Source organism: Taeniopygia guttata, chromosome 2, assembly GCF_048771995.1.
Source record: "Taeniopygia guttata chromosome 2, bTaeGut7.mat, whole genome shotgun sequence".
Taxonomy (NCBI): Eukaryota; Metazoa; Chordata; class Aves; order Passeriformes; family Estrildidae; genus Taeniopygia; species Taeniopygia guttata.
In genome coordinates this window covers 65337936-65360980 of record NC_133026.1, presented here as the reverse complement: position 1 = coordinate 65360980, position 23045 = coordinate 65337936, and the positions used below count along the sequence as shown (strand labels likewise).

At 44.7% G+C, this 23045-nt stretch overlaps 1 protein-coding gene across 1 annotated transcript; it reads right to left on the bottom strand.

Moving 5' to 3' along the window:
* Positions 1-6873: 6873 nt before the first annotated feature.
* On the bottom strand, positions 6874-17529 carry GCNT2 (glucosaminyl (N-acetyl) transferase 2 (I blood group)). Its single transcript, XM_072924266.1, is given in 4 exon segments — positions 6874-6954; positions 7504-7938; positions 7941-8426; positions 17290-17529. Coding segments are annotated over 4 exon segments (1242 nt in total).
* Positions 17530-23045: the final 5516 nt, after the last annotated feature.

The following is a 23045-nucleotide window of genomic DNA, read 5'->3' as shown; positions in this document are numbered from 1 at the left end:
GCACACCCCTGGAATGGCCAGCACCTCCTGCATGATCCTGTGTGGTAGTCTATTGTTTTGCAGTTTGTTCTTCTGTAGTAGGTTTTAAATATTCCTTGTAGTATGTTTGTAATGCTTTGTTCCATGTACAACATTTGGCTTCCCTAATGGTTCAGTTTATCCCAGGATTCTCCTGCCAACTGTCTGTCAATCTCCTTGTACCTCCTTTGTTCCCTTCTAGAATGTTCCCTGTCCTCCACCCCTTCCTCAAAGCAAGATTGGGCTGCAGGGCTTGCTCCTTCCCCTTGTTGGCTTCTATTGGATAGCCCTTACCCTGCACCCCTTCCCTAATGCCTTCCTTTTGGTAAAAGGTTGTGTTTAGGAGGATGGAGAGAAGATGATGAGCTGTGGGTGGGATGATGAGCTCAATTTCATATTTTGCCACCAGAAATTTTCATTTCAGTGGGGTATGCGAAAGCAAAAGTGTGTGTGGGGGGGGGATGAAGGTTTAGCTAAAATAAACTCAAGATTGTTGAGTTTCAAAGCAGACCTCAGAAGCTGGAAAGAATTAAAACTCAGAAAAAAGCAAGAAGCTTATTTAAAACAACATGTTCTGATTTAAGGAAATGCACGTCATCATCTTGAGCTGTTAGGCTGCTGACAGTCATAAGAGTGCTAAACTGCACCTCCTGTGTTTACACATCAGGTGGATAATAAGGAAAAGGTCTCAGTTCTAGTAACTTCCTCTGATGTTTTGGAGAAGGCTTTTCTGTGCTGTTCTTGACTTATAAACTAATTCTAGTGTATATGGGAGTGTTGCAGTGTTGGTTTTGAGGAGCTGAATTCTAGACGGCGGTTCAGGAAACACTTGCTTCTCCCAGTGGGAGTGAGCAGGACTTGTGGGTGTATGCTGGGTGCCAAGGACAGGCAATGGGAGAGCTGCTTTGCAGGAATTGCCAGTGGCCACCCCAGTGCCCATTTAGGCATGGTTCTGCCAATTGCCACTCTTGCTGTGTGCTGGCATCAGGGTTTGGATCTCAACACACAGCTGTGTGCAACACAACTTTAGGTGTGGTCAGATGAATTTGCTCATAGGTGAAAAGAGGGGATAGGCTCAGGTAGTCTGGCTGGATCTTCCCCCCAAAAAATCCCAGGGCTGTTGGCAACTCAGCATCTGGGAATGTCAAGAAAATCTCTGTTACTGCTGGAGTGAAGTTTCATTCGTTACATGCATGAGTTATCACAGACATTACCTGATGTCCGTGTTTAGAGACAAAAACAAATTTTCCTTAAATTATTCTCATCTAATTCTGCTCTTCGAGGAGCTGTGGTCTTTAAAGCCTCTTACAGCAATGTCTGATAGTTGAAAAGGTAAAGGAGAGCCAAGGGAGGGAGCACAAGCTCCTTCCATTTAGTAGCTGTGCTTTTCCAACAGGTCTTATTGAAAATATACCCATCCTTATCCCATCATCACTAAGAGCTGTTTCAGTGAGAAGCAAACAGTTGGTTGTGAAGAAAAGGATTATTCCTTTGCAGCACTTAAATTCCAATGACTGTGAATTGCATATAGACCAAAGCCTGCTTTAAGTTGTATCTTCTCAGGTGAATTAAAATATCTGAATGGGGGCTAGAGGACAAGAGTAATTTTTCAGAAATTTGGCAATCAAGGTGTTTTTGTGATTGCTTCAATGGTGTTGCAACACTTTCCCTTGAGCAGGTTTTTCAAAAGAGGAAGGTTTTGATGGTGAGATTACAACAACTTTGTGGGCATGAGACTCAAAAACAGCCACAGGAAAATCCCTATTTTTTTAATACTTTATTCCTATGAGAAGTTCTTACTCAATCAGGAAGTCTCATTAAACTAATGGAGAATAGGAACAAAAGAATGAGGATTAGTTATATGAGTAATGATGAAGACATAGGTACAAAATACCTTTTTTCTAGAGTATGGCTTATTCAACCAGCATCACTGTCTGGAATCATATTTTAAAAAAACTGTGTGTCTCTGTCTGTCTGACTTTTGAAGGGTGGGGACTAAGCTAAGGAAAATTAACAATTATACAGGCAGAACAGAACCACATTAGTGTAAATTAGCATGACATGCATTTCAGGGAAGGTCTACAAGAGACAGTGGGAGGGAGAGGTACCAAAATGACTTTGAATTATTAAGCTGCTGTTGTGAAAAGTTCAGTGCAAGCTAAAGCATCTGAAAAAAATTGCAGGTCTGTCTGTTCAAGCAACTGGACATGTAAAAACTTAAAAATAAGGAAATGGCTAATGTGGTAGATGAATATACTAGTAGTGCTACTCAGAATCTTCTGGTATTTCTCTTTCATCTCACACTCACATCCAAGGGGTGTGAATGAGGTGTCCTTTGACAGCTAACAGCTCTATTTGGGAAGCAAGGCTGCTGCATCACAGAAACTGCAGTGAAGGACTCCCATCTCCCTAGTGATCCTACTGCTGCTACTGGAGACATACCTGTGGCCATTTTTCTTTCAGCTCCCAGCTGTGGAATTGACATCAGGACTGTTATAAATGAATGCTCCAATTTATTAATTAAAGAAAATTTATTAAATGGTCCACATATAAATTCAGAGAATAACAACTAAAAGCCACTATCAAAAAAAGGTCAGTGCTGAGCCCGGGATCGGCACTGGGTGAGACACAGGTTTGACTGCTGCAGCAGAAGTCCCCTATGTTCACAGCAATCACCCTGCTCAACCGGTTTTTATACAGTTTATTTTGCTCGAGGCAGGGATTTCAGGCGATGGGTTTTTCTTTCCATTCAAAGTCTCACATATTCATAGAGTCTCTTTTCTCTGCTGAGTTGAACAAAACCGTGTCTGGGAAGCGATGTATGCCAATCAGAGGGTTACTGGAACTCGAGATGCTGTCTTCTTGATGGCACTGGCTATCTCAATCTGAAATACTTACGGAGTATTGTCGCCTGGGTGTTCCTTGGATTACCTTGGAGAAGCACTCATTTCCTAGCCACAGTCCATCCGTTTGCAAATTAAGTCCTTTTCTCCCTGCTGCCAACTGAGATTTCAAAATACTGTGAAGCAACCTTCCCTTCCCCCTGTCCCCAGATTGAGTGCTTAAGAAAACTTACAGGAATATTTCTTACCAGTATAACATATTTCATTAATCTATTTCTCACAAGCACAAATTATCTAAAATACACATAACAAGGATGATGCAGATATACTTTTAAAGTCTAGGAGTGGTTTAACACTCCACCCACAAACAGAATTATCCGCCATTTTCATTCCTTTGCAATAATAGATAAAATTTATGGCTATATTAGCAACCTTCTTCCTGCCTGGAGAGAGCTGAGGTGAGTCTGATTCTTTGAGTTTAGACAGAGACAATAAGCAACTGTGTCAAAACCACTTGGAATTGTGGCTGGCACACAACTCTGAATCCTTGGAAAGGTAAGTACAAGCTAGAATGCAATGTCATCTTCCATCGATTCACAGTTTTGGTGCCAGATTAGCAGCAACAAAAAATACACTGGAAGTTTGCAGGTTTAGACTGCTCAAGTTCTCAGCATGATGGAAAGCAGCCCTGTGGTTAATGTGACCTACCCTTTAGATCATGAGTGATCTGGGCTTGTGGGCTTGCACAGGACGCTGTGGGCTACCTGCTCTAGTAACCTCCTAGTCACACGGATGCAAAAGTTTGTCAGGTTTGCAGCAGGCAGTGCTGGCATGCTGTGTACCCCGTGTCCCTTTCGAGCTAGAACAAGAGCAGCTGTGACACGGTGCTGCTTTCCCACCCTCTTCCCCCCTGGGACAGATGCCCCACATTTTGGGGAAGAGGGAGGAACCACACATTAGTGTCTTCTCTCGCATGGAAGCTCAGAAGGGCTGCTCCAGCATGTCGGGATGGGCCTGCAGCCTTGCTCAGGAGCCAGGACAGAGCTGGGCACTCCCATGGGGAGGGGAGTGAATGGGTGGTTGCTGTGGCAGCCAGTTGTTACAGGCAAACTTTCTCCTGCAGCTCTTAGGATTGCTAAGCATTTAGCAGCTCTTATATTTCGATTAGTAATACTCACTGAGCCCTGCCTCAGCCGAGTGATGCCGCAGTAGCTTAGTATGTTCCCACACCTCCTGCAGTAAGTGAATCCTAGGAGATATGAGTAAATCAATGTCTGGGTGAGAATGTTCTCATGCAGGTGCTTTTTTTTGCTGTTGGTTTTGTTTGTTTGTTTGTTTGTGGTATTCAGGAACAAATATCTTGGATGAGTGCCAGACCATGCTTTGCCATCAGGGAAGGAAAGCAAGAGGAAAGGACAACACTGGAAGACTGGTCCCCGCAGCAGCAGCTGCTGTTGCACACATCCTATTGAAGCAGGTAGGAGAGAGTACCTCTGATGTTTCCCAGGCTGCAGTAAAAGTCCTGGTGTCTTTCTAGCAGTGCAGAGAGAACAGAGGCCAACTTGCCAAGAAGCTGTCAAGAGGGACTCCAGAAAGGGTAACAAAGAGCTTCTGGTGCTCAGGCATCTTGCGCACACTCACCCGTAGCAAAGAGAGCAGAGGTGACAATGGAACCACGTTCTGTCATTCCAGAGGTGAGCCAGTACATTACACTGGGAGTCAGGTGTCAGTGTACCGGTGACGGCTTTGCCCGTGGTCTACTTTAAGACACCGGGAATATAATTTCACCCTTTTCTGCCCGCTTCTGTGAATGAAGAAATAAAAGCACTGATCTCTCTTGTAAAAGCATGCTGGTGTCTCTGAATGAAAAGCTCTGCTATTACTTCTTGTGACATTTATTTTCCCACTTGAGCAAGGCCTAAATTGCTGGTGACCAGCAGAGGTGTATGTCAAACCATGAGGGATTGTTTGCAGGAGACTGCTTGTGTCCCAAATGTGCCACGACATTGCATGAAAGTGGCATTTGGCTTGGAAGAAGTAAGGGGGCTCAATGTAGACCTCTCCCATGGCCATCAGAACTCACTTTCTGCTTTATATGAGCAGAGAGAGGAAAGGTGTCCCAGTGGTAACATGGCTGACCTGGGACATGGCCGCTGACCTGCACTGTGGTGGTGCGTGCTTCTCCAGAGTCGTGGGGAAAGTCATTAAGGGCCAGACAGACATTTCAGACCTGCATACCTTGGAAATACTTTCCCTTAATTCCCCCATGCTTCTCTTTCTTATCTGAAAGGTGACTTTCAAGAATTTTCTGTCATACAGGAGTCATGTGCAAGATAAGCGGCCTGAGATAAATACCAAAGATAAGGCTGTTATTTGAAAACCAGCTGAATAGGATTGAAAGTCTTTAGCCTTTAAGGGGGTAAGAAAAAGTCTTGGTCTTCATTACATGACTCTAGGTAATAAGCATGCTATTTTAGGATTTGTGGGCAAGTCTTGTTTTATCTTTTATCTGAACTGAGATTATCCTGGTTGATACTGACACTGCAAATAACTGTTTGGTTTAGTTCTTTCATGTTATGTTATCAATCCAAACTGGTCCTTAAATGACTCCTCTGCTTGCCTGGAGGCCTGCAACTTTTTGTTCTAACAACTGGACCACCATCCTGAAATCATTATCTCCCTGTGATGTACCTGGAAACTGAAAGGAAGTGGCCTGGTCAAACTTGGACAGAGCCCGGAACGGAGTACCAGGCTAACATCCCACACACTGAGAGGGATGACTTCTCACCCCAGAGTTGCCCAGCACTCTTGGATCTGACTTGGATACATTCAGGTGAGTGTCTGACTGTTATCCTTGTAAGTTTGGGTTCAAAATCCTGTACAGCCTTCAAAAACCACAGCCTCTGAGCACATCTGTCAGAGCCACATGGCCACTTTTGGACAGGCAATATAATGTGATGGCAAGGAAAAAAAATGAAGAGGAAAATAAACACATATGCTGTGGAAATGTTACATCTTTCAGACGCAAAAAAGAACAATCACAAAAAAATATTATGCTCATACTGGAAAACACACAGTGGTTATCATGGAAATAACAATGAAATATGTAGGCTCTGTGAACTACACAAATGTCAACCACCTAAAGTTTTCTAACTGTGGAGAACATATCTGGTTCCAGGTTTATGGCTTCTGAGGCAATGGACTGTAATAAGATCACAGCAACCTGGAAAAGTGATCTAGCTACAAATAATACATGCTCATAATTATTCTATAAATATCTCGATCAGTAGTCACTTTTGCAGGCAGTTGTAAAATACAGTTATCAGAAGAACAAGCAGTATGCTCATAAAGTTATGCGACAATTTGAAAATTAAAGTAAACATGTTCTGCCTCTGTTACGGCTCCCTATGTTTATTTCCCACAAGTTACAGTAGGGAGAAGGTGGAAAGAAAGAAAAAGACAGGAGAAAATATTTACCTGTACTTCCATTCCTCGTATCCCTGCCTTGGACTGATATTCCTGCTTTGGGCTGCTGGAAAGCTCTAGACAGTTTGGAGCAGTGGAGTCCTACCAGGAGCTTCTAAAAGCAACATGCAGGAGGGTGAAATCCTGTTCATCTTCCAATCCTTTCCCAGTCATGTGATCAAGGTGAAAGCAATAGTAAATACACACAGTAAAGATGAAAATACTGGCTCTTATTCTGCTTCTCTGCAGAAATTCTTGACCTTGTACAATAGAGTTTAGGCAGTGGTTATGAGTTACATGTGTGTTTTGCAATTGCTATGGGAGAGCTGCTGTGTGTGGTCCCATAGAAAAGCAAGTGAAGACTAAAAGTCGACTTCAGCCTGAATTCTGATTTTCTGGGGGGGAATTAACTTCAATTTTAAAAATAGAAATTTCTCACACCAAAATGAACATCTTGTAAAAAATTTCTTCACTACAATGCTTGCATAGATTGCATATATTAACCTTTATTACTTTTGTTTTCATCATCTCCGATTTTACAGGTGAATCAGCTGAAATGTCCAGGGATTTGTTTGAATTTAGATCCCCAGACATCTTTCTGCTCGATCATGGGATGGTAGTGCACATTCTGGACAGCACAGACACCTCTCCCTCAATGATCCTAAAGGGCCACTAAGATTATTTGATAGATCAGCCTTATATAACAATTCAATTTTTCATTTAGATTTTGCCAAAATCAACTTCAGATAATGCTTGTGTATGTGCATGTGCACCTATGATATAGAATCATAAAATGGTTTATGTTGGAAAAAGATCTTAAAGATCTTGTAATAATGATCTTCCAAACCCCTTTCCATGGGCAGAGACGCTTTCCACTAGACCAGGTTCCTCAAAGCCCCATCCGGCCTGGCCTTGAACACTTACAGGGATGAGCCATTCAGCATTTCTCTAGGCAGCCTGTTCCTTTGCCACATCACTACCAGAGCAAAGAATTTCTTCCTTACATGTAATCTAAACGTACCCTTTTTAAATTTAAGGCCACTCCTCCCATCCTATCACTGCATACTCTTGTAAGAAGTCCCTCTCCAGCTTTGTCCATGTGTGAAACAAGCACAAGTGTGTGTGTGTGTGTGTGTGTGTGTGTGTCTACAGAAAAAACAAGTGGAAGCATGCTCACCTGGACGTCCTCGGGCCATGCCAGCAGATGGAGAACGTGCTGGTCCTGCAGCATGAACCCCACAAAGGACCAGGTGATGACCACGGACACAGAGCCAAACAGATGGTCAGATGGACATTTGCACACAAATGTCCACAGCATGAAAGAAAAGGAAGAGTAAAATTGCTCCCTGTGCACATATTTGATGCAGGGGGTGACCTGGAGAGGTGGCAGCACCCTGGGTGAGATGTTCTTGTGCCCAAAGCCCTTCAGCAGCTGGATGATCTCCCTGTTGTGCTTCAAGGAGAGGTCCTGACCACAGGAGTTGAGTAGCACCATGGCATGGCCAAGGCCAAGCAGGTCTCTCATGCAGTGGAGGTCAGTCCACAGGCGGGAGATGCTGCCCTAGATCACCCTCTTTGCCCAGGAAATGAGGGGGGTGCCGAGAAAGCAGAGCTGCCTGCAGGAAGGGCAATGGCTTCTTGAATGACATCCACATGAACACGGCAGACATTCTGGAGCATGAACAGCTCCCTGAAGAAAAACTCGAAGGTGTCAAACTCTTTGTGCAATGTCATGAGGTAGGCAAGGAAGTAGGTGTCCTCCTCAGTTGCGAGGGCGCAGGTGATGCGGTAGTTCTGTGTGACGTACTCTGTGCAGCTGGGTTCTCTGAACAGCATTTTCCTTCAGAAGGACACCTTGTCCTCAATAACTGCTTTACAGGCTTCTGCTAAAATCAAGCTTGCTGAGAAGTTCAACTTCCTAAGAGGTTTGTGTGCTTGCAAATTAACAGTGTAGAAAACAAATGGAAGTAAAAACCTGTGACTCAGAACAGCAAAAAGGCTGTATCTGTGTGCTGCACAGAGAAGCAATTCATTGCTCCTCAGAAAAAGTCTCTCTTGAAATGCAACATCAGACACCGCCAATAGCTTGTTTTGATAGCTCTACTTGCTTCCTGCTAGAGGACTTATGGATCTGTCTGATGCAGAGTGTGCAGCTGCTGCCCTTACTTTCAATATCAATAGTTGCACAGTCATCACTGATGTAGAAGCACTGTAGATGAAGGACAACTTGCAGATGGAAGCTGCTCCACAGCACCCTGTAGATAAAACAGACAGACTACATAATTTTCTTGCCAATGAACAGCTGACACTTATTTCAGAGCATCCCCAAATTCAATGTATGGCTATGTTCCTTAGCTGCTTCCTCTCCACTCTCCCTGCATGTATCATATAGCTGTTAAAATATTGGTGCATGTACCCTGTGACACGAAAATCTCCTATTTATCTCATGCCATTCTTTGTTTTTACTTGCAGGATTTTTTCAACCACCCCAATGTGTCAGTCATCACTGCTTCTGAATTGTGAAAGACTTGTAACATGAAATAAATATTACTTCAATATGTCTCAGTGACAATTATACTACTAGATCAAGCATATGTACAGGCTATTGTGGCCTTTCTGCTCTTTGATATTCTGAATAAATACAATTTCTAGAAGGCAATAATCAGAAGCCCAGTTCAATGCATACATTGTCCAGCCAAAGAACACAGGATGAAGAAGAACCACTCATCCATCTTCCACCTTGATATTTCTGTCTTCTCTATTCTTCATTTCTCAAGTAAGGCTATCAAAATTCACATATAAGAAGCAGAAGAATTTTTTTGCCCCTGCATAGAGTTATGCCATCCATTTTTTTCAGCAATATTTTCATTTACAAATTTGAAATCTGACAAAGTTTCTATTAAGAGTCATGGATGACTTGTGATGAGCACCAGGCTTACGTCCATCACAAGGAACTGGGTTAGCAAAGCCTACTATTTAAACTCTTTAGACTAACCCTAGGCTTTCTGATGAGACATTTGTATTTCTAAGAACTTCGTATGCATCTGGTATAACACACCTATGCAATGAGAGCTTGACAGAGCTGTGACTAAAGTGAAATCCTTGGTAAGTCTCTTTGTTCCAGCTATGAGTTTGTTCATCTCCTGCCATGACACAGCATGTTTGGGGCATGCAAACTTTTCTCAACATCACATTCTTTTGCTCCAATGTGAAGCAATGCTGAGGCAAAACCAGTTGATCTGAGATTTTGCCAGTAAATGTTCTGAGTGGGCAGTGCATTGTGCTACAGAGGGAGAAATGCTGCTGCAGGCCAACTACACAGCTTGTTAAAGATGCACAGATCCTGAGCTGAGACCACTACCCAAGTTTAGCAATGAAATGCACAGCAAACACCACCATGAGGGGAAAACATGTTCCAGCTCAGTCACTGGTGAATGCTGTCCTAGGGAGACCAGACCTGCCCAGAGTGCTTCCAACTCATTCCTAATTTGATTGTTACACTGAATTATATGCAGGAACAATCACCACTCCCCTGTCTGACACTTCAAAAAGGCAAATTGCCATGACAGCTGGTGACTATAAGGCCAGCACACAAATCAAAAACAAACAAACAAACAAACAAACAAAAAACAAAAGAACAAACCAAAAAAACAAACCAAAGCCAGTCAAACAAAAAAAAATAGTGTATGAATCACATGAGCCATCTCAATGGAAAAAGTCTTTTTCAGGTATTGGTGCTGTTGATTTACAGACTCACCCAAAGTTCAGATGCAAGGAGCAGCCAAATCTAGATGTACTTCTAAACCATATTATGGCACCTATCACCAGCAAAGTGTGAAGAAACACCATGAGGGTCCTGGCTTCTTCTGTTCTGAGTGCAAGAACAGAGTTATGGGACAAAATAATAGATGGTCAAATTTACCATGCAATTTAAAAAATAGATTGTGTATAAAAGGGTTCTGTGCTGGCAGAACTAAAACTACTGCTGACTGAGATTTGCAGTGCCACTCCTTTCTATTGTTCCTTGGACCTGCATTTAAGCAATTTTCTTTTAGCCTGAGAGGAGTTTTTGGTGTGGCTCCTGTAGCAGAAACATACTCCCCAGTAGGATTGGGGATTGAAATGTCTTCCATGTGGATGAATGGGAATAGACCTTTCCAGACAATGAGGCTATTTGTCTTAGGAACAGGGTTAGCACTCAGTAAACTGCTCCTGGCCTTAACAAATGTAGGTAATTGGTTTCAGCCAATTTGTTAGCTAATCAAAAATCAAGATACACAGGTTTTGCATATTGGTTTTGAGTTCCTGTTTGGCCTCAGCCAGTAGTGACAATTGCGATGCATTTCATGTTTACTTCGAGTCACTTGGCATTTTAAATTTTGTTGTTAAGACAAAAACCACCTGTACCATGATATTCCTTTTCCTGGCCCTCTTATGCAAAGCTATCAGTTCAAACTGGCACCACTATTAAATTCTCAGTGAGCCCGTAGGGAGCAAACAATTTTTCCTCAGTGTGGTTTTTCTGGTTAGGAAGTGCGTGTAGCCACAAATTGCTGTTTTGTGCCTAAGTAAAGGATCTCTTCATCCCTCACACCTTCTGAACTGAATGGGAGGAAACGTCTTTGGTCTTATGTCGGAATCTGTGGTATTGATGATTCCAAGATTGTAAAAAGTCTCTGTCTTTCTGCCCCATTGCTAAAGAAGAAGCCATAATTCGTCTGTGCTGGTTTCAAGGTTGTTTATTCTTGCTTATCTCTAACATGTTCTGCTGCCCTGCTGCAGATCTGTCCTGCAGGGCAGCGTGTGGGGCTCTGCCCCTCAGTGGGATGTTACAAACATTATATACCAGAAACTACCTGTGCTATATACACAATAATGTGCCAATATCTATCATCTACGTTAAACAGCGTGTCCCCAGCCTAAACCAATAGAAAAATGCCAACACTACAGTGAAACATGGAGGGCATGAAGAAGGAGGAAAAGGACAAGACACACCCAATTCCTCCATCTTGTCCCCTCTGAACCCCTAATCTAGAAACCTAAAATTTTACTTTTGCACCCGTGCCACACTTAATTATTACTCTTATCAAACACTCAAAGCTTGTAATTCATCCTGTAAATTTGAAAACTCTTTTCCACGGACAGAGATCACAGACAGTGTCTCTCGGGGCTCTGTACAGGGGGGTTCCTGACCCCCTGCCAGGGTCCCATGCCCTCCTGGGCAGCCAGAGGGAAGCCCTGGATTCCCACAGTCTTATGTTGTTTTGGGATGTCCTACAGTGTGCATGGTCTCTCTAAAACTCTCCTGTTGGAGCAGCCCTGCCTGGCAGGGGTCCTCTAACATGTGCCTTACTCACATGTCTTCTCTGATCTGGAAGGCTGGAAGCTGTCAGCACAGGGGAAGTGAAAGCAGACTGAGCACAAAAACAGTCAAAATTTAATCCCATCACTCACCTGCATTTCCTTTTTCCTTGCTCATAGCAGTCCCTGCCATTCTTTCACTTCCCAAGCAACCATAATCTGACTGTTGAAAGAGAAGAAAATTCAAACCTACCTGAAGCACTGACACTGGACAATCACAACGCAGCAGCACAGGCAGCAAATGGGAGAGATGGAATGACACATTGAGGCGAGTGCTAGCTCAGCTCACATGGTCCAGCAAAACCATCGGGTATTCTAATTGCACACAGTCAGTGAGCACATCTGTCTGCACAAGCAGCAGGGTCCAGACAGTGCATCCATCTCATCCACCTTTGTCTTGCTGCAGTCTCAAGCTCCAGGCAGGAGCTTCGCTGCTTGTCTGCATTTGCAGCAGACTTTCAGTACAAAGGTTTTAGGAATAGGTAAGCTGCCTAGCCGCTTAGCAGGGCACATTTTTCAACTCAGGCTTGCTACTGCTCCAAAGCACAGCACTCGACAGCTCCCTCCTCCTCTGTGCAAACTGCTCCTCATCACCTGCTCAGGAGCAGCAGCATGGCATCCTCTTCCCTGCTCATTTATCCTTCCGTGCAGGGAAAGCAAGACATAATTAAACACGTGCTAATAGAGGACAGGCAGGCTGTGGTGGTGAAGCTGGCTTTCTTCTGTAAGTATGACTAGATTTTATAGCTGACTCTGGTGTAGTCAAAGCACGGATAGGGATCTGTTTTCTCACTGCAGATTAATGCACACATTAGTGTATGGTAAAGTACAAATGTACATGCTAATGTACAAATGTACAGCTACAATTTGCCCTGGAGGAGTGTCCAAAGGCAGCTTACAATGGGTTTTGCAAACATTTGGGTGCATCCTAGCTTTATGAACATGAACCCAAGTTGTTCGTCTCAGTGTGTGAAGTGAGGCAGATGGTGTTAGACCCTCAAAGAGGTGACAGGTCATAGCAATGTCCCTGCAGCCTGGTGTCTGCATGGCCAAGGGTCTGCTCACAGCTGCAGGTCTCTTAGCAGCTAGAGGAGTAAAGCAACTCCATCTGCAGGTTGGGAGTCACCTTCTCTGCCAAGCAAGTCTGACCACAGCCCTGGCTGCTGGTACAGGTGACTGACTGGCTGTGTCAGAGAGAACAGATATATGGATCAGATCACTGTTATTATTTTTAATGCCTCCACTAAACATGTAGCATTATCATGCTTTTTATTCTGACAATATAACTTGTTGCCAGGTACAACATGAGCAGAGAACTCATAGGGATCTAGAAAACATCTACTGTCAAGAATGACTGAAAAATATATATATTTATTAGGAATTAAAAAAAAAAAAGGGGGAAGGGGGACAGGAAGTCTTCAAATATGTAAAAAAGGTGAACCAGAAGCAAATTCTAGTTCAAACAGGAAGGGAATAGCTGATTCTCTCTGTTCTCTGTGCACAGGACAAAAACTAATCATCTTAGCATCAGAAGAGACATAATGGAAGCTTTGTAGTGATAAACAGTTAAGTGTGAATTAGATTGTCCGGAGAGGCTGGAATTTTCCTGATGATGGTTTTCATTTGCAGGTTAGGCGTAGCTTTTCCGGCAGTTTTACGGGTCATACTGGTTCAGACCTGGGGATTTTCCAGGTCTTTTCCAGCTTTCTTTACTGTGATGGTTTATATTACAGTACCATTACTTAGTTGTAGCTGGGCTGGGGATACTGTTACACTCAGCAAAGGTAACAAAAGGAGTTTGTCATCATTTAGAAATATGCTTATGATCTCTGCTAATTGCTATTAACATTGCAGTTTGGTTAAAATCGGGATAGTCCTGGACTATTCAGGAAGAAAAAACATTTGTGATATTTTGTGATTCATCTTAAGCATAAAGAAAAATTTAATAAATGCTAAGTCTAACAGTTTACCTATTGACAGGTATTTCACATTTCATATATTTTCTCATCATAACACAAATTAGCTTGATCACTGTTCAATTTTTTTTTCCCTCACTGAATTATCAGGATTCTTTTTCAGAGGGCTGTAGTAGGTATCTACTGTCCTTAAAGTATTCCTACCTAGGAGAGATTTTCCTGTAGGTTTAGGTAGAACCAAGCCAGGACTTACCTTGGAAAAACATTTTCTCATCACCATCTGTGGGTGCCAGATGTTTTGGGGTTCTGGAATCTCCCAAAGGGCTTTAGGATTGAAAGCATCCCCATCACACTGCACTGCAAGTCTGCTCGGGAGATAATCTTAGAAATCCTTGACTGTTAGAGCCTGCCAGGTTCTTTGTGGGTAATGAGAACCCACTGGCAGAAGTACAAACCCTGGCTGTTGGGGAAGGAGGCTGACCAGTGCTGCACAGCTGCAGTTTTCTTCCCACCAGTGGAAACGTCATCATTTGTAGCCCAAAGTTTTTTCTTAAGATTTAGCCTAAGATGTTCAACTTCTGTTTGCCTTGTTGTCCCTTTGGAGGCTTCACTGTGTGCCAGGGTCTCGTCACTGCATAACCAGGAGTCTGGGCTGAGCCCTCTACCTCACAATGCGTGAGCCCCAATCTTGCACTAAAAGTTACCACAGTTCTGATGTGAAGACAGGGGACCTTTTTCCCCCCTGTCTTTGCTATCCACAGACATATGGAAGCCTGTATCACCGTTTTTAGAAGGAGTCCTGCTTTAGGCTCTATCAAGTTTTCACATCATCTCCACATCTTTTTCCTCGCTATCTTCTGGAGCTGTTGATGAGTACACACCCAAAACTGCTAAGCAAGAGCATCAAACTTCACTCCTGAGTGTTTCGAATTGCCAAGCACCTTTCTGTTTGCCTTTTCTTAGGGTGGAGGCTCATGTTTATGTTTTGGTCCCTTGTTCAACTGCTTACACAAAAACCTTTTATGGCTATCTAATGGGAAGGGGAGTGGCTGCAATCACCATTCCCCAAGGGGTTAAAGACAGACCCTGATAGCATTACTGAAGCTGGGACAATCTTGTCTTCCTATCCTGGGTCACTGGAAAGTTGTCAAGACAGTTATAAAGGGGCAAAGAGGCCAGAAAACTACTGGAAATCTCTATGCCTTGCACAACATCGCATTCCTCAGCTCCTGCAGAGAGCCTTGTCTGGTCCTTTCCTGCTGAACAGCTTCTCCCAGGCCGAGGTTTTTTTATTAGATTGCCCAGTTACTATACACACCTGGCAGCTGGTGTCTTAACATCTGTTTTGTGTCCTGAGACAGGTTATTTCATGGTGTTTTCTGCAACCTGTCTTTTGCGGCACATCTGGATCCTTCTTTGAATTACAATTGTATTCTGCAGTCAAAATTCTGCAAGTGTTTGTATCTTTTCTTCCAGTTGAGTTCAATTTCTCTTTGGGAACTACTTACAGCTTCTTGGCTGTCACTCACACTGTGCAACACAATGCTCCTTGGCCCGAGCCCCAAGCCTTTATTTAGGTTTACGTTTTGCTAATGCTACTTTTTATTTTCAAAGAATGTACACTTTTCTCTGTACCTACAGCAATGAGAAGAAAACAGGCAGCTTTATCCCTAAGCCCCTGCTTATTCTATCTCTGTGGGCTCTGTTATATGTCTGGGCAAGTTCATGACAGAGAACCATTTTTGGATAGACAGCAGTTATGTCCTTCTCAGAAGATCCTGGTCTACAAATGGTTGTAGGCTGGAAGGGTGCCAGGAAAAGTGCCACATTTGCTTGCACATCTCCTTTGCCTTCCAAAGGCCTCAGCACCTGCTGGGGACACATACCGGTCTGCGATGTTATGACTGTCCTGAGTTCCTGCTCCATCTAAGGGATGCACAGACAATTGCATTTCTCACTCCCAGACCCTTTTCACACACACACGCAGAGCTCAGCTGCAACCACTGCCCTGCTCCAGGCTGTTGGTTGTCAGGAGCTTCTGATAGTTCTCCAAGTCAGGTCTTGCTCAAGACATTACATGAGCCCAGTGTCTTAAATGGTGTCTTCTGTTGTGACTAAACAGTGCAGGAGTCTGAATTGCTCCTGGTGGTCAGCCTGAAGAGAGCACAGAGAGAGACATTGCACCCCTCAGCAGGCTCTGAGGTTTCTTACACACCCAGCTTGCTGTGTCCAGCATGAGGCCATCATGTCCTCTAATCAATACAGCAGTTCTGGAGTACCTTGGCATCACTGACAGACAACAGTGGTGGATTTATGTATTTATGTGCCTGTATCTGTATTCACACAGTACCATATTAATTTTTCTTTATGGGCCATCTCATAGCGGAAGTAAGACTTTTTCCAGGGGCATTTGCTGTGGGATCTCCAGAGTTATAGCCACATTAATCATGAATTCCCCATGAAACTGCCCTACCCCATTAAATACACTGGCATATTTTTTAATAAGGTCACCTGCCTTGTGTCAGCTGAGATGGAACAATTCCCACTTTCATTACCAGTTTGATCAATTTAATATCCAACCTGCTCAGGGACTAAGCTCTGGTGATGTTACTGTGTGTACAGAATGAAATTTGTGGTGTTTTACCTCCTATTTGAGTCTTAAAGCACATCACAATGTGCTTGACACCCCTCTGCCTTACCTTTCTCTTGCCAAGGTGGGTTCTTACTCTCTTTTCCTCCAGCCAGTCCTACTGTTGCCACACCAACTACATAGCCATCTGGGGAGCTAGCTGAAGCTTCTGCTTATTCTTCTAGGACCTGACTGCTTCCATAGGAACACCAGGAGTGCAGTCCTCTTCCTGCTGACTGCCTGGTCTTAGGCATCACATAGTTCACCCTGCTTTCAGTTGCATAGACACCCGGGGCTTTTATCAGCTCTTTGTGACAAATCGGTTGCTGGCCACCATAGTGTCCCCAAGCAGTCTGCCCCTGGTGTTCACCACCCAGCACCTTCTGATTTGTGGTGATAAGCTCTGCTCTGGCAGCAGGACCTGCCTCGTGATGCAAGGCCAGCAGTTGCATTTGGACTTGCAGAGTAACCTCTGTGTTGTGCCTTTTACCCAGCTTTTGCAAAAAGTAAAGAGTCCTTTTGACTCCTCTTATGCAACTACTTACTATAGAATTATATATTCAAAGAATAGATTGGAAAAGACCTCCAAGATCATTGAGTCCAACCTTTGACTAAACACCACCATGCCAACTAAACCATAGCACTAAGTGCCACATCCAGTCAGTTCTTGAAGACTTTAGGGATGGTGACTCCACCACTTCCCTGGGCAGCCTATTCCAGTGCTTTACCACCTCTTCAAGGGGAAAATTCTTCCTGATGTTCAACCTGAACCTACCATATCTAAGTTAAGGTCATTTCCTCTTGAGCTGGCAGTTGTTAACTGGGAGAAGAGGTCAACCTCCACCTGACAGCAGCCTCCTTTCAGGTAGTTGTAAAGAGTGATGGAGTCACCCCAGGTGCTCCTTTTCCCTAGGCTAAGCATTCCCAGATCCCTTAGCTGCTCCTTATGCAACTCTGTAATCTCCACTGCCCTTGCCTGGACAAGCTCCAGCCCCTCAGTGTCTTCCTTGTGGTGAAGGGCCCACAACTGAGCATGGGATTTGAGGTGTGGCCTCACCAGTGCTGAGTCCTGCAGGACGATCTCTGCCCTGGTCCTGCTGGCTACATTGTCCTTGATATAGGCCAGGATGCCATTGGCTTTCCTGGCCAGCTGGGCACATGCTGGCTCATGCTCAGGCACTGTCAAGCTGCATCCCCAGGTCTTTTTCCAGTGGGCAGCTTTCCAGGCACTTCTGTTCCCCATCCTGTAGAGCTGCGTGGCGTTGTGGCCAAAGTGCAAGACCTGGCACTTGGTCATGCTGAACTTCATTTCATTGGCCTTGACTCTTTAGTCCAGCCTGTCCAGATCTTCTGCAAACCTTCCTGTCCTGCCTTTCAGCAGATCAACACTGCTGCTGAACTAAGTGTCATCCATGAATTTTACTGAGGGTACACTCAAATCCCCTCATCCAGGTTGTGGATAAAGATATTAAACACCCAGTACTGAGCTGGAGGAAACCCCACTAGTGACTGGCCATCAATGGGGATGTGGCACCATTCACCACCTCACTGGGTGACCATCCAGACAGATTTTAACCCAGCAAAGAGTGCCCCTAAGCAAGGTGTGGGCTGCCAGCTTGTCCAGAATTGTGCCATAGAAGTCCAGGTAGATAACATCCGCAACCTTTCCCTCATCTACTAGGCAGATCACCTGGTCATAAAAGGAGATCAGGTTGGTCGAGCAGGACCTGCCTTTCATAAACCCATGCTAGCTAGGCCTGATTCCCTGACTGTCCTGTGTGTGCCATGTGATTGCACCCAAGATGCATAACCTTTCCCAGCACCAGAAAGGACAGGCTGACAGGCCTGCATTTCCTCCGATCCTCCTTCCAACCCTTCTTGGGGATGGGCTTTTCATTTACTAACCTCCAGTTGTCTTGTACCTCCCCAGTTTGCCAGGACTAATGATAAGTGTTATAATTTAAACACAAGCAGTTGGTTTTCAGTTTTTTGCCATTCAAATAGTAGTGAAAAATGGCTGTCAATGGCTCCTTTGGGTTGGGCTTTGGTCCTTTGCAACCCTTCTGACTCAGAGGATTTCTCTCTGGGCAGCAAGAAATGGCACATGGCTATGCCCTGAAGAGTGGGTAGGTGAGAGATATGTTCCAAAGACTAGATCAATATAAATAGTGCAAGTCTTCTTGGGAAAAGAATGACCCTGTATTTTCGGAGATAATTTTTACCAGTAGTCTTCCGCGTCTGTTACATAATGCTTGAAGTTTTGGGGCACAACCTGGCTAGTGACATCTCAGAGAGAAGAAAAATATGGTTAGATTAGTGCATTAGAGTGACCATTTATTAGCTACTCAGTTCTGCAATCCGTAGGGGAATATGAAAGCAGACTTCTGACTGTTAAAGCACTGTGAATATACACCAGAGGGGAAAAACAAAAACAAAACCCAAAAAAAACCCACAAAAACAAAACAACGGAGCACAACAGAAAACTTCAAATAAAAGCAGGGTCCACTGGCAGACATTCTCTGAAAGGGGCCAGGTACCTTCCAGTCGGTACTCCATTCCCTGCCTAGGTTAAAGGTTTGCCGCCTTTTCCGCGACACCCCGGTTACAGCCGCTGGCACCAAACACCGGTGTTGCAGGCTGGCAATAAATTAATTAATTAATTAATTAATTAATCCATCCAGCCATCAGGTTGCTGCCCGAGCGCGTCTCAGCCTGTCCTGCCTCATCCCCGCCAGACAGAGCGCTTAAAGTGCAGAAAATCCCCGCTCCCATCCATCCGCAAGCTGCGCTGTCGTTTGTCGCCGGTGCCACTGGATGGCAATGCTGGATAAAGTATCGCAGCCCGCAGCGGGAAGAGGAGGAGGAGGAGGGCTCGCAGGGTATGGGACAAGGAAAGGCAGGAGCGGGCATTGCCGTGGCGAGCCCGTGAGAAGAGCGTCCCGCTGGGATGTCACACCCTCGGCTGTAATTTTCTACCTGAAAGGAGATGCCCGAACCACGGGGCGTGATTTCTGAGGCGCCCCGCACTTGGAGGGCTGGAATCACGGAAATGTACTATTTGGTGACGGGTTTTTAAGCGTCGGAAGGGGCTGTCGGAAGGAGTGACTGAAGCTATGCATTGGCGCGGCTTCCTAGAAATTGTACAATTTTTATACTTAAAAACTGTACTTACACTTCGTAAAAAAAAAAAAAAAGACTTTGCAAGCACGGCATGGCTGGGCTTAATGACTATTCAGTGAACTCATTTGAATGTGCATAGACAGGGCTTGCTTGAGCTTCTGCATCAAAGAGAAATGCTGAAATGAGTCATTTGTGAATCATGGCTTATTTTCTGTTGTTAGCTCATCTGGAATCCCATGGTGATCAAACAGCCTTTTACAATGTGTTAATACATCGCTACTCCATGTGTTTAGCAACAGCCCTGTTCCAATAAATTGTAGGTAGTCACCCATTACAAAGGGGTAGTTTTTTTCCTGCCGCGTGTAAAACCAGCTGGGGCGAGCTCGGAGATAAAAACATCAGCAAAATTTCGTGCTGTTCCAAACACTGCTGTCCACGCTGCTTCCATTCCAATATCATACATGCCTTCTGTCCCCTTGCTTGTAGAGCACAGTCCAGCCAGGAGAGATTGCCTGTAAGGACTAGCGCTCCCGTCCTCCGAGAGGCTGCAAGCAAACCACCTTCCGGCAAAGGAATGAACGGGAGGCACGAAAAAATCATCCCCGGCAGCAGTTTAAGGTAAGGCCCTGTTTTGCACATTGGTGACTGTTCCCATCCTATGCCTTCAGCTGACTGGAGAGATTGGAGCAGACTGTAAGCAGTTTCAGGCCTTGGTCTGCTTAAATTTGAAGGGAACAGTAATCTTTCCCTCTTTCTTTTTTCTTTTTCTTTTCCTGTAACAAACTGAATCAGCCCAGCAGGTCGGCAAAAAGTTGTCAAGAGTCTGAGGAAGAGGGTGTGAATCCCTTAAGGCTGCTATTGTCATTGAACTCTCCGTGGTGTGAAACCACAGCCTGAGGTGCTGAGATCCTACCAAGAGCAACTGAGGCTGAGGAACCAATTCCCTTGTGCCAGCTTTTTTATTGGAGTGAGTGTCTGGAGATGGAAACATCTTCAACCAGTACAGCAAGCTCCACCACAACCCGTCTGTCAGAGCCCTAAGCCCTGTCTGCTTGTGAGTTACTTTGCCATAGAGGCCCAAATACTCTCTGCCGTCACACTTAGGTTTCTTCTGTCACACATAATTGTAGCTCAAAGGTCTTGAATAATTCCATTCCTATTGGGGCTTGTCCAGCCCCCAATAATAATCTTAATAATGTTGCTCTGAACCAGCCACATGAATCCTTTTCAATCCCCAGTGCAGGCTCAGTCATGCTGTAATACAGTCGAGGAGGCCATTCACTGTGGGGCTAATTTAGTTTAAAATGCAGCCAGCCCATTTATGGGACAATTTTTGTTCGTGCTCTGAATTCTCACACGTAATCAACAGCCTGTAAACCTGGTCAAACCAACACATCAGATGTTGCCCATTAGTGCAGGCATTTGGGGCGTACAGCCCCAAAGGAGGAGTGTCAGCGCTGTGCTCCCTCACAAGTGGGATATATCCCCTCTTTAGTCAATGGGCCCTGTCACAGGGGAAAAGTATATAAACTCTTCCTGCACTGCAAATCAATTTCCTATGATCCCAGGATGAGTTTGACCTCACACTTACTCAGCAGCTTTTGTGACCAACACCTCCGGCCTTGCAAAATAAAGAAGCACCACATTTTCTCTGTGAGGGGAGAGCAGAAAATTGAGGCAAGCAAAGGAGTATCACCCCACTGGTTGTGTGGCCAGGAGCAGGATTCCCAGGAACAAGTGGAAAGGCTTTTACTCTTAGGAAGGTTCCTCATAAAGACTAGTCTGTTAGCAAAGCTCGGGATCCGTAATGGGTCTGACAGAAGATTAAGTAGCAGCTTGTTTTTAGGTTTTGAAATGCAGCCCACAGCGTGCAAGACCAGATAGGGGTTAAGGCATGCCAATATCCAGCAGGGGAACAGGCATCAAGGTAGATGACCTAAGTCCTAACACAGGACAAGTTCCCTGAATTAAGCAACACCTTATTTTTTTCTTCAGGGTTATTTTTAGGCTGGCTACCTGATTTCAGCAGTGTGCCTTGTCAAAAACTCAGGTGGGGCAACTTGATGCTGCATGAAGGAAGGGTAGAAATAAAAAAAGAAATGACAAGGGGAAGCAGGTGGGAGAAGTCTTTTGGGATAATTTCCTCTGGTGTGGTTCCCTTAGGGAGCAGATTTACCTCTGACAATCTGACAGTGGAAGAGCTGGTGAAAGGAGTAATAAGTTCTCCAGGTGGGAAATGAAGGCAGGGTAACCACCCATCCATAAATATAGTCAGGGTAGGCCTACATCTACATTGCCTACAGCTGGGGCCATCTGTCTAAAGGTAGGCACCGGTGTCAGGAAAGGAGAGCCTTTTCCAGCTTAGCGAGGCTGGGTGTGAAGCAGGTGATGCTGACTCTGGGGCAAGTGATAGCCTGCCTGTGTTTGCATGCCATATTTTTTCCAGTGACACTTTGCAGAATGTGTTTGTATGTTTTCTAAATAGCCCCAAATAAAGACCACACCCCTCAGACATGCCCATCTCCTACTTACTGTTTTGAAATAAGAACTGATAGCTGGAAGGCAGGAAAGGGGACAAAGACTTATGAGACTCATTTCTGCAGAGCCCATTTGTACCAGGACCTCCAACAGAGTAGATCTTGCCAGAACTCAGGCTGGCTGGATTTCCTTCCTCTATGTCCAGCTGCCTGCCACATCCCTGTACCCTTAGGCAACTCACTTCATTCCTCTGTCACAGTTATTTTGAAGATATGGAATGAACAAATAATGCCAACTACCTCACGGAAAAAAAATATTTACAGTTCATCTTAGGTTTCTGCTAAATTTTTGTGTCAAATTTCCTCTACCTCTGCCTTCACCTTTGAACAAAAATTGATTGTAGTGCAACCCCGATGCAGAGATATGGACAAGTATTTTGCATGTATTGCCCATTTAATTTGTAAATCTGACACTTTGACAGCCTAAGATACATAATATATTTTTTTTCCAACCTGTTGTCTTTCCAGTTTGGACCTCAGACATACTGGGAGATAAAGGGATGTAGAAAAGTAAATGATAAATGTGCTGACTCTGGGAAGCGGTGTTCTAAGGACATTAGTCACTTTGGATAAAGTTGCCAAAGAAGGCAATTCCAGCAATCCTCCAGCATCTAAAGGAGGAGAGGTAAGGAGTGGAAATGGCACAGCTCGAATTAGAGTCAGGCCACTGGGTAGCATTATCCAAGCTGTCCTGGCAGAGCTCTCCTAGTTTCGAGTTAAGTGTTTCTGGTGCTGGGTTAAAGGGAGAAAACCTTGGGGCTGTTCTTCAGCTGAATTTCCCAAAAAGAAGACACACAGGGGCGCCAAAGTCTTAGGAAAAGAAGCCCAAGCTTTAGCCTTTTTCCTTTATGGCTTCTCTGTGGCAGGCTCCTCAGCCGGTGCAGTCGGAGGGCTTCACTCCCGCTCCGGAGAGAGCAGCGTTAAGGGAGCAGCTCATCAGCTCCAGACTGATTTCACTTGCAAACGCACTGGGGCTTCGCAATCCCTTCCACTTGCGCGGTGTAAACAGGCTGCAGGCTGCTGATAACCCTGTGCCTCTCCCAAGGGGAGTCCTGGGAGACAAGGGATGTGCCCAGGTGTGTGTGTGTGGCTGGTGCATCTCTTTGTCCTTCTTGCACAGCACTTGTAAGCATGGCCTCACATTTGTTCTGGACAA